Here is a 12,126-nt window from a genome sequence, read left to right as displayed (position 1 = left end):
ATTTGATTTGGAAGTATAATTATAATCACACGAACTATTTTATTTTGAAGGAAAAATTAAAACCATAAAAACATATTTTCCGGCGTCATCCATTGAAAAGGCCTAGAAAAAATAACCAATCCAGTACCATTATTTAACCCAGACTGTGACCTATAAATAGTATTTCCCACTAAAAGGAACCAGGAGCATTCTATTATACTAAAAACCAAGGAAGCTATCAAAGACCACTAAGATTCATGTCTAAGACTCAGGAAAAACTTGAAGAGGCTCCCACTAGCCAATGTTGGGACAATTTGAGCATCAATAAGTATAATTGCAATGGATTTGAAAAAATATCTAATACATTTAAATTTATGAGTTCAAAATGATATTTAAATAAAAACTCTGTTCATCTTTGTAGGATGTCTGGAAACCGGTAATAGAAAGACTCAAGCTCTTGTGCTTTCTTTCTTATACAAACTATACATCAATGTAATCAAATATATGGTAAGAGGAGGATTCTCTTTATGGAAGTGCTCAGGCTAATAAATGACAAAGGAATGACAGAATTAGAGCATCACCACTCTGCAACTTTTAGTGAATTAAAGGATCTAGACTATGATCATCTGTGGCTGTTAATACAGCAGAAATGCCTAGAATTCTACTAGGCCTTTATATACCCTATTTGGTGTATGAATAGGGTATACAAATTGTATACCACCAATGAGATAGTCTTTTTAAAAAAAAAAAACAAATTAAAACCCAAATCTAATCAAGCCTTTAGAGCTAACAATTCAAAGGAAATGCAAGGAATAGAGGGACAATTTAAATAAACACATAACGGATATAATTAGTAAAACTCAGGCTGGCGGAAATTCTAAAGCAATGCATCCAAAAGAAATACAATGCAAGCTACATATGTAATTTAAAATTTTTGATAGCCATATTGATAAAAAAAAGAAAGATAAATTCAATATTAACAATATATTTTATTTAATCCAATATATTCAATATACTATCATTTTAGCAGGTAATCAACATATTTATTAATGAGGTATTTTACATTATTTTTGTATTGTCTTTGAAACCTTTTTTTTTTAATTTACAGCCCATCTCAATTTGGATTAGTCACATTTCAAATGCTCACTAGCTCTGTGTGGCTGGTGACTACTGTATCGGATGATATAGCTCTAAAGTACAAATGACCTAGTTTCTTGAATAAACGATTAAGGGTAAAGAGGGAAGGGAAACCTCCTGAAAGTCGCCTAAGAGACTATTAACTAATTAAAACATATGAATCACCTGGAAAAAAATATTAACTAGATATTTGATTATATGAAGATTCATTGTTAATTTTTAAACTATAAGTCAAATTATACTTAGCACTAAAAAATAATCTGTTAAAGATATATAATAAAATATTTATAGATGAGATGAAATGATTATCTTGGATCTATCTAAAAATAATTAGTAAGGGAGGGTAGATTAGAGAGGAAACACGATTGTCCCTGAGTTGACAATTTTTGAAGATGGGAAACAGATATATGGGGATTCATCAGACAACTCTCTCTGCTTATAACCACCATAGGCTACGAGCTAGTAAATTGAATAAATTAGTGAAATAAGTAAAGAGCCCTGATTAATCAGACAAAGGTCTCATGTTAGTTCAAATCTGGCTACAGTCTGTTCTACGTAAAAAAAAAAAAACACAAATTTCTTGTGAGGTCATTTTCTACTATTTAGATATATAGGCTTGTCAAATTGCTTAAATCTCTATTTATTTGGACAGGAAAGTTTGTGAAAAATGTTTATACTTCTGCTAATAACAACCATGGCTAGTGTGGGATACGATGGCATTTCAAAATTGTATTGTTAATCACTGCAGATGTAACTCAAATTATAACAAATTTACTGGGATTAATTTTTTTCCCACCACCAAAATTTAAGTCCCAGAAAAGTCCTGTTAACGCTTTCAGATCACATCTCTGCCTGACAAGGTTTCTTTAGTTCAGTGAACACCTCTGTAAAAGTCTATGTCTGTTAAGTACAGTGCCTTTGCTTCTTCAGGAAGAATTTTTATTGACTGCCTTTTTTTTTTTTTTTTACTGTGATTGGGTCTTACTTTCCTGTTTTGTGTGTGTGCGTGTGTGTGTTTTATAATTGTTTGTTGAAATTGAATGTTTTAAATTGTATGATGTGGCAACTCTGGAAATTAGAGTTTCCTCCTCCCCAGGATTTAATTGTTTGTTGTTGTGGTTGTTGTTGAAGCTGCTGCTGCTTGTTTAGTGATTTTCCTGGACTAATTCTGTAAAGTCTTTATTCTTTGTCATGTGTGTTTATTGAAATCACTCTTTGCTAATTTAGGGTTAGCTGGACAAATATTTCCTTAAATGCCTTGAACTTAAAAGTCTCTTGGTGTTTTCTAAAGCACTCTGTGTGCATGTTGGAGTGTACCTTCTATTCTCAGGCAGGCCATTTATAATTCTGCCTTAGCCTTCACTACTTGCTTGTACAGAGTCTCAGGTCAGACATAACTTTTGAGGTGATCTTCTCTGATTAGAAATAATTTATAATCTATCAATCTTTTACAAAGTAACATTTTGAGGGACTGGACATTAGTCAATAGGAAATAATAAATCAAACAATGTAATGCCCCTAATATGTCAGGTGACCCTTAGATAGGTGAGACAATAGTTGAATATGAGACTGAAAGAACACACAATTATCTTTTGCCTTATTCATAAGTTTTGGATATTTTTTCTTGGAAGTTCAGGTAAATTCTGTACCTACAATAAGAAAGTAAGCTTAACCAACATAATAAATATAAAAATCTAAACCAATTTAAACTCATCTTTAAAATATTTTCCCCAATATTGATGTTTTCCTGGTATTTTTAATAGCACTGGAACTTACAAAGCAAACTCAGACTATCTGATGACAGATTGAATACTTATCATCAGAAATTATGATGTGACTATTTGTCAAATTAGGGCTGCCATTTCTGAGAGAAATGAAATCTGTCAAATTGATGCTACCAAATTGATACCGTACTTAAGAAGCAAGCTGGTATTCATTATAAACGCACAATGGACTGAGCACCTTAAGAATTACAGACAGTAAAACCAGGCACTTTCTCATTCTCTTTTCCTAACATACAATGCTAGGTACTACCTTTACCAATTCTGGTTCTTCTGCTTGACACTGAAGATCTTCATCTGGCTGGATGGTTTCAGGACTCTGAAAGGACATACAACAAGATCACTCAGTGACAGGCTGTCTATAACCTACAGCAGAGTCTCAACAAGCACCATTGTGGATACAGGTATAAATGAGGGACCTTTTTAAAAAAAATTGTTTGTTTATTTTTTATCGATATATGTTATATATTCATATACCACGTAATCATTCATAGTGTACAATCAGTGTTTCATAATATCATCATATAGCCATGCATTTATCATCACAATCGATTTGTTTCTTTTTTCTGAAAAATAACATATACAAACAAGCTACAAATTTCAAAGCACATCACAACAATTAGTTGCAGAACAGATTTCAGAGTCTGGTGTGGGTTACAATTATACATTTTTAGGTTTTTACTACTAGCTGCTACAAAACACTGGAGATTAAAAGAAATATCAATATATAATGATTCAGCAATTATACTCATTTGTTATACCCTAACTTCTCTGTATAACTCTACCATCATCTTTTATCTTTCTCCCACTCTTAAGGGGTATTAGGGCTAACTTTTTCATGTTGGAAGTGGCTGTCAATAAGTGATAAGGGGATAGAATTAGTTGATGTTCTGGAGAAGCTGGCCCCGCTGCATTTCAGGACTTATCTGGTCTAGAAAGTTATCCTAGTGCATAGAACCTTTGTACAATCTTATATAACACCCTGGGTGGTCTTTAGGATTGGCAGGAATGGCTTTGGTTGGGGTTTGGCAAGCTATGATAGGTAGCAATGTCTAACTGAAGCTTCCATAAGAGTGACCTCCAGAGTAGCCTCTCAACTTGTCTGAACTCTCTTAGCCATATGGAGGACCTCTTTTATTGTTTTACTTAGGGGTGAAATTAAGATCCCATAACATCCAGTCGTAATCTTTCATCTTGTGACAAGGACAAACACACACATGACTGAGATAGATATAACTGCAAAATTTTTAAAGGGCACTGTGCCTGTTTGCATCTGTTGTGTACCCCAGAAAAGCCAAATTCTTTAATCCTCATTCAATATTGCTGGGTAAGAGCTTTTTGATTGTTTCCATGAAGATGTGACCCACCCAATTGCGGGTGGTAACTTTTGATTAGATGGTTTCCATAAAGAGGCATCTCTGCCCATTCAAGGTGAGGTTGCTTACTGGAGCCCTTTAAGAGGAAACCATTTTGGAAAAAGCTACAGAGCCCATGCAGCCAGAGACATTTGGACATGAAGGAGAAAAACACCCCCAGGGGAGCTTCATGAAACAAGAAACCTGGAGAGAAAGCTAGCAGATGTTGCCATGTTCACCATGTGCCTTTCTAGTTGAAAGTGAAATCCTGAACATCATTGGTCTTCTTGAAGGATAAGTACTATTAATACGTTATATAAATAGTAATAAAACTATTTAAATTCAAATGGGAAAAATGTTATCCTAGTTCCCCACCCCTCCATTGCTACTTGGCCTTTTGGCTAAGATCAAATGTAGTATCTAGTTACCCCCTCTCAAGTTCTTGTCTAAAAATGTATATATATTCACCTTCCAGAAAATTAATGCCAATGTGAATCTCAATTTCTAATAATTAGGGATGTGTTTGATCAGACCATGATACATGACTAGACAAATATGGGCGGACCTACTGATCAAAGGAAATATTTTCATTTTTATTTATTTAAAAAACATTTTTTATTAGATAATGTGATGGTTAGATTATGGCCAGGTGATGATGCCTAGTTGTCTGATCAGATAAGCAGTGGCCTAACCATTGCTGCAAGGATAGTTCATGGTTGGCTGATTAGCCAGAAGGCTAGATTATTAAATCATCAGTCAGTTTATTGTAGCTGTGGCTGATTAAATGTATGATCAACTAAGGGCATGTCGCCCACAAATGATATAATCCAATTATTGGATTTGATTCAATTGATTGAAGACTTTTAAGGAAAACAGCCAGCCTCTCCTGTGGAGTTCGTTGAGACCCTTCATCAGAATTGGCAACTTTAAAGGCTGACCTACAGATTTTAGACTCTTGCATACCCACAGTTGCATGAGACGCCTTTATAAATCTCATATTTACAGATATCTCCTGTGGGTTCTGTTTCTCTAGAGAACACTGGCCAATACAGATCAGTTATAGGTTTACAGAAAAATCATGCAAAAAATACAGAGTTCTCATATATGACCCAATTATTAGCACCTTGCATTAGTGTGGTACATTTGTTATAATACATGAAAAAACATTTTTACTGTTGTACCTGAAGATATATTGAGTAAAATAAGCCAGACACAAAAGGATAAATATGGTATGATCTCCCTGATATAAAGTAAGTAACTATTTATCTTTTTAAGGGTATGTTTTAAGGATTAGGTACATGTTCTATATACTGGCTACAAACAATAAAAAATTAAACTACAGATTATGACTGATAACTACTATAATGAATTATATCTGATGGTATTATCTTTCTTCTGAATCTCCTTGTGCTGGTTTGAAAGGATGTATGTATCCTAGAAAAGCCATGTTTTAATCTTAATTCCATTTTGTAAAGGCAGCCTTTTCTTCAAATCCTGATTCAGTACTGTATGTTTGAAACTTTAATTTGATTATCTCTCTGGAGATTTGACTCAATCAAGAGTGGTTGTTAAGCAGGATTAGCTGGAGATGTGTCTCCACTCATTCTAGGTGGGTCTCAATTACTTTACTGGAATCCTATAAAAGTGAGATTCAGAGAGTGCAAAGAAGAACGACAGCCACAAGAAAGTCACAAAAGAGAACACCACAGAACTACAAAGCAGAGAGTCCACCAGCCAGCGACTTTTGGAGATGAAGAAAGAAAACACCTCCCGGGGAGCTCGAGAGGAAGCTAGCAGATGACCCCATGTGCCCTCCCAGCTGAGAGAGAGAAACTCTGATCCTGTTCATCATATGCCTTTCCACTTAAAAGGGAAACTCTTAATTTCACTGGCGTTCATGAACCGAGGTATCTTTTCCTGGATGCCTTAGATTGGACATTTCTAGAGACTTGCTTTAGTTTGGACATTTTTATAGGCCTAAAAACTGTAACTTGCAAGTTATTAAATTCCCCCTCCTTTAAAAGCCATTCCATTTCTGGTATATTGCATTCCAGCAGCTAGCAAACTAGAACACTCCTATTAAAAAAATCACTAATAAAATGCAGCTTTTATCACACTGACACACCTCAAACATACATTCATGCACACACTCATATGTCTTCAGGGAAAGATTAAAAAATTCAGACTAAATACCAAATTTCCAGCCTTATCTTTCACAACTTTCTAATTTGAACCAACAGCTTACCCATTGGTTTCTGCCTTAGAGCTTTGCCCCTAAATTCCCTTCTTACCTGCAGTACCCTTACAGGTACTTTATTACTATTTAAATCCCATTTGTAATTGAATAACAACTTTAATCTAGCTATCCTCATGAGCTTTCCATGGCCAATTCAGCCCACACTACTCTACAATTTCTTTCCTTACATAGCCTTCATCATTTCTATCATTCTGTTTAGCAACTATCAACAAATTATGTGACTATTTCTTTTATATGCCTTACCTCAATGAGACTGTAATCTCCCTACAGCCAAGCACTGTGTCTTACACATCTTCTTTCTCTCCACGTCATCTATTAAGCTTGATCACTTCATAATGGGTAAAAAAGAGGAGATCACTGAGAGTGGGCACAAGGGGAACAGTCCCTATGAATTAGGAGTATGAAGGTTGAGTGTGAACAGACCTTTTCTAAAATTTACTAAACAAAATTTCCCAATTAAAAAACATCCACTCTACTGCCCCATAAATCACTGAAATTTCCTGGGAACAAGAAAATTTTAACATTAAAAGTAAATTTCTCAGACAACCTATCAGATCTCAGGATAACTCAGATATTCCTGAAAAGACATGCTTCCTGATATTTGATTCAATAAGTTTAGTGAATCCTCCTATAGATTACAATCTTTATATGACGAACTCAAGTTCACAGGTCAAGAAATTTGGTTCAGTTTCCAGATGGGGAGTGGGTGAGATAGAGAAGTCACAAGACTTCAAGAAAAGTAGAAATGCTTTCAACCCAAGACAGCAATTCAGAAACAGAAGAAGCACCAACTTACCAGAGGTCCAACTGAAAAAAACACAGCAGCCATAATCTTTTCCTCTGTTTTCCCCTTTCTGGAAAGAGTGGAGGTCCACAAAGACATATCTGAGGAATAGAAATAAGGCATGAAAACAAATCTTGCCTTGGAAATCTCAGACTCACCATTTTAGAAATACTGACTTCAAATGAGTGTGACTGCCCTTAAGGAAAACAACAGTAGTTGCCAAAATCAGTAAGGGCAAAGGTCCTTAATAGATTAAGAATTCTAAAAAAAAACAAAAACAAAAAACAAACAAAAAAAAAAACAACAACAAAAAAACTTCAAGGAGTTTTAAAAAACATCTCATTGAATTTTTACAACAACCCAGTTGGCATCCTATTTCCATTCCAGAGATAAAGGAAACTGAGGCTTAGAAAAATTAAACCACTTATCCAATGCCATGCAGATACATGACTCCAAATCGGTTTCATTCCAAAGCCCACACTCTTCCCATTAAGTCAACTTACTATGCGATGTGAAAGAAAATAATCCACTCTTTCTTTGCCACAATCACCTACTTATCTAACATGAAATGTTCTAAGAATGTCTTTTTTCTGCCTTTCCTGTTAAGAGTCAATTGCTAAAATTCTCAGAGACCCCAGATTTATGTAAAGAGAATCCTAAAGAACATCTAAGGCTCTGAGACTCAACAAAAGTTTCATGTACTAAGTTTATGTTCCTGAAACCTATAACCTCCACAGGGTTCCTAGGCCAGATATGTTCTGAAACCCAGAAGGACCAGCCTCTCTAAGAATAACAGCTAATTCCATCCCCCTATTCTATATTGTTGACTGTAGGAGCCAGGGTTAATGGAAAACCTGCGGAATTTGTTGGGAGCAACTGGCTTCAGAGCGGCGTCAGCAGTAAACTGTGGAGACTGCTATCGGCTTAATTGGAGGATAGTCTGAGAGGGAGAGAATGCTTGTTTTTTCTTAAGCCCCAAGGTCTTCTTAGCTATCTATTGTATGTAGAGAATAATATACTGATAAGTAGGCACTCTGTTTTTTCACGAAATGTATGCCTGCTTTTAGTCACCTAAACCCTGCACTATATAAGCAGGAACTAGTTAAGAATAAAGTTGTCTGTTGTCTGTTATGGCTAAGCTTCAGACCCCCTGAACCTGTCTGTCTCTTTCTTTCTTTCTGGCTTTCTTTCTTTCTCATCATTCCTTAATATCGTTCGAGCTCCGTTTCATAGGAAACAACAGTTGACTCCCCTTTTCAATATGAAAAAGTTAGAATAGACATAGTCCAAAGACACCTATAGATTGGAAGTAGAATCAAAGGGGAAGGAATTATAACAGAGAAGATGGGATTTCACAGTGAGTATGACTGCTGAATGACCATAATGATATTTCTTTTAGCTTCCATTGTTTTGAAGCAGCTAGAAGTAAAAACCTGAAAATATGGAGTGGTAATCAATACCAAACTTTGAAATCCTGTTATGTAACTACTGTTAAAATGTACTTTGAAAATCATTGCTTATTTTTTTTTACATCTATATTTCACACACAAAAAAAAGTTAAAAAAAAGAGAGAACTAGGGTTTCCAAATTCAAATGATAGGAGAAACCTGACACACCCCTCCCAATTTCAATATTCAAATTGAAATTTATACATCCTTTCCTTATCAGGCAAACCTAAATAAAAAGAAATTAGGTATAACAATGAATAATGTAAGAAAAAGTGGCATTCAATACATGAAATCCTTTTATATTGAAAAAAAAATCTATACACCTAATAAAGGTTTTATGCTGTGGAGAAATAGGGTAGCAGAGATTTTGTTCAGGTATCCCTAGCCATTAATTCTGCTTTTCTACCTTTGGATAAGGATATCAGCCTTTACTCACGCCGAGTTTGGTCAAAAACAAGGGCAGCCTGATGTCTATAAACATTCCCTTAAGGCTAAGGTTACATAAATCCTTCCAGAATGATGTTGCAAGTTCAGAGTATAAAAGGGCTTTCACATAGCAAGAGTTGAGCTTTTCAGATCTGTGAAATCTTGCCCTGCAATGATAATTTCCTAGGCAGTTCTGTTCCTGCCCCTACCCTATTAGGACTCTGGGGGGCTAAAGGGCACCCTGCCGAATTATGCTGCATTTATCCCTGTTTTCTATGGACAATTTACTTCTATTAAGAATTAATATCCTTGCCTTATTAAAGGACTCCTGTCTTTAATTAAACTTTATAAGAATAAGTATTTGTGTGTATGTTACATGTGGTCTTTTCCTGTCAGTCCATATCCTTACCTGAAACAATAAAGTTGGCCTAAGAAATGGAACTGGAAAGAAAACTCTTTTCCTTCCACCCCCACCAGTTACATTTTGGAAGAGGTACCAGGAAGACGATGAAATTACCAAAGAAAAAGTAGCTTGTGGTGTGAAACTGATGGGTCCTAGAAAAAGGTTTTCCAGGGAATGTACCATCAGTGTTCATATATTGTTTCCCTACCTGTCAGGTTTAGTGGTAATGGGTCAAGCCAACGCTAAAGTGACCTAGGGCACAGGGGCCTGTAGTTTTCCTGATCATGCTAGCAAGGGAGCAGGAAAAATTGAGGATCCTAAAATGGATCTCAAAAGCTCACAGGAGACACTTTTGGGACAAGAGGGTAAATTGAACACATGCATCAAGTTTTACTCTCTCCTGAAACTCCACTAAAATCAAAGGGATGGTTTTTTTCAAGGCATAAACCCGTATGTGAGGCAGGATAGAATAGGGTATTGATGCTGTGGTCCCTGGTTTCCTACTCAGCTCTGAAGGAGTTAATGCATAAGTGCAAACTCCCTAGAAAAAGAATTTCCCGTAAAACCCTGATACCCTCTAAAACCATAAGGCTTATAAAATCATAGGCCCAAAATGGACTCTCAGTTAAATAACAGAAAGCCTGTGGTCATAAAGATTATTAATGTGCTCAGAACAAATGTTCAGTAAATGACAACAGGGAGCAAACACCCATAGTTATCTCTTCCTAAAACAAAGAAGACACCTGGCATTCAAAGGTTAAAATAGAAAATCACTGCTAGCAAAACTTTTCTATAAAACAAGCTAAATCCAAGTTACTCGGGGCATGCCTCTCCCTTGAGCACATACTAATTTCTCTAGTGTGTACTAATCTTTCAACAAACTTCACTGAGTACTACTACTTGCTTTCTCTTCCTTTAATTCTTTCTCATGGTGAGACTCCAAGCCTGAAGTGGAGCTCAGCTCTGGATGGGAAGAACTTTATAAAAGCCACTCTGTTTCTGGTATATTGCAATCTGATAGATAACAAACTAGAACAGCAGCCTAGGAAACTTAAACACCTACTATTAGGATAAAATAATCAAGACAGTATGGTACTGGCAAAAGGATAGACATAGATCAACGGAAAACAAGTGAGTCTAGAAATAGACTCCACACAATGTGGCAAAAGTGATTTCTGAGAAAGGTGTAAAGGTGATTCAATGGAAAAACAGGCAGGCTTTTCAACAATAACAACTGGACAGTTATATGGGGGGAAAAAAAACCTTGATCTGCACATCACACTATATACAAAAAAAAAAATCCTCAAAATGGATCATAGATCTTAATATAAAACCTAAAACTATAAGACTTCCAGAAGAAAAAACTGGAAAAAAATCACTGTGACCTTGCATTAGGTAAAGATTTCTCTGACACCTCACTAAAGCACAATTCATAAGAAAAAAAATTGATATACTGAACATCATCAAAATTAGGAACTTCTGCTCTGTGAAGTACACTGCTAAAGAAAATGGAAATAAAAGCCACAGACTAGAAGAAAAAATTGTAAATCACATATCTGATAAAGGATATATATCCACAATACATAAAGAACTCTCAAAACTCAAAAAAGAAAACAATGTAATTTAAAAAATGGGCAAAAGAAGCTTCACCTAAATGGATATATGGATATAAATAAGCATATGAAAAGATATCCAATATTATGGAAATTTAGGATGGCTCTTAAAAAATCTAACAGTACCAAGTACTGTTACAAGGCAAGAATGGGAAGCAACCGAAACTCTCATACATTGCTAATGGAATGCAAAATAGTATCGCCATTTTGTATAACAGCTTGGGAATTTCTTATAAACATATACTTACCATATGGTCTAGGAAACCCACCAATATGTATTGGTGGAATGAAAACATGTATTCAAACAGAAACTTTTATGCAAATATATATAGGGGCTTTATTTTTAATAGCCAAAAACTGTAAACAATCCAAATGTCCTTCAACAGTAAATAGATAAACTGTGGTACATCCATACAATGGAACAGTACTCAGCAATAAAAAGGAATTGACCCCGATAGGTGTGGCAACACAAATGAATCTCAAATGCATTGTGCAAAGTGAAAGAAACAAGACTTAAAAAGTTTTATATGGCATTCTAGAAAAGACAGAAATTTTAAAGGCAGAAAACAGGTAAGAGGTTGCTAAGGACTAGGAGTTGGGGGGGGAAACTGACCACACAGGAGTATGGGCAATTTTTTTGGATGATGTTTTATATCTTGATTTTGGTGTGGTTACATGATTGTATGGAGTAGTCAAAACTCACAGAACTATATACTTAAATAGCTGAGTTTTACTGTATGTAAATTATATCCAAATTGAAAAGGAAAAAAGGGGAAAGATAGTAAAAGTATATGTAAGAAAAAATAGCTCTTTTTGGGAATCATATTTGTGGTAGGAATATTGGTATTATTATATATGTGCAATGAAGTAAAGGCAAATAAGCAAATATGTGATGTCACAATTCTATCACTCCTTGTGTCCTTGCGAACCAAGATTTCAGGTG

The 12,126-nt window shown here is 35.3% G+C and overlaps 1 protein-coding gene across 7 annotated transcripts in view; it reads right to left on the bottom strand.

The window, feature by feature from the left end:
- The window catches only part of ZNF624 (zinc finger protein 624), a 41,837-nt gene that overhangs the window by 17,182 nt on the left and 12,529 nt on the right, over positions 1-12,126 (bottom strand). For 2 of the 7 annotated variants that reach the window (XM_077166072.1, XM_077166073.1), the window contains 2 exons: positions 7,306-7,394; positions 3,151-3,216 (listed from right to left, as the gene is read on the bottom strand). In XM_077166072.1, the coding sequence (XP_077022187.1) occupies positions 3,151-3,216; positions 7,306-7,392 (153 nt within the window). In that variant the 5' untranslated portion in view covers positions 7,393-7,394. Of the gene's footprint in view, positions 1-3,150; positions 3,217-6,752; positions 6,895-7,305; positions 7,395-12,126 lie in introns of all 7 variants that reach the window. The other 5 variants (XM_077166074.1, XM_077166078.1, XM_077166075.1 and 2 more) reach the window with 4 other exon arrangements.

This window comes from Tamandua tetradactyla, chromosome 6 (genome assembly GCF_023851605.1).
Source record: "Tamandua tetradactyla isolate mTamTet1 chromosome 6, mTamTet1.pri, whole genome shotgun sequence".
In the NCBI taxonomy this organism is placed as follows: domain Eukaryota; kingdom Metazoa; phylum Chordata; class Mammalia; order Pilosa; family Myrmecophagidae; genus Tamandua; species Tamandua tetradactyla.
This window is presented reverse-complemented; position numbering and strand designations above follow the sequence as displayed.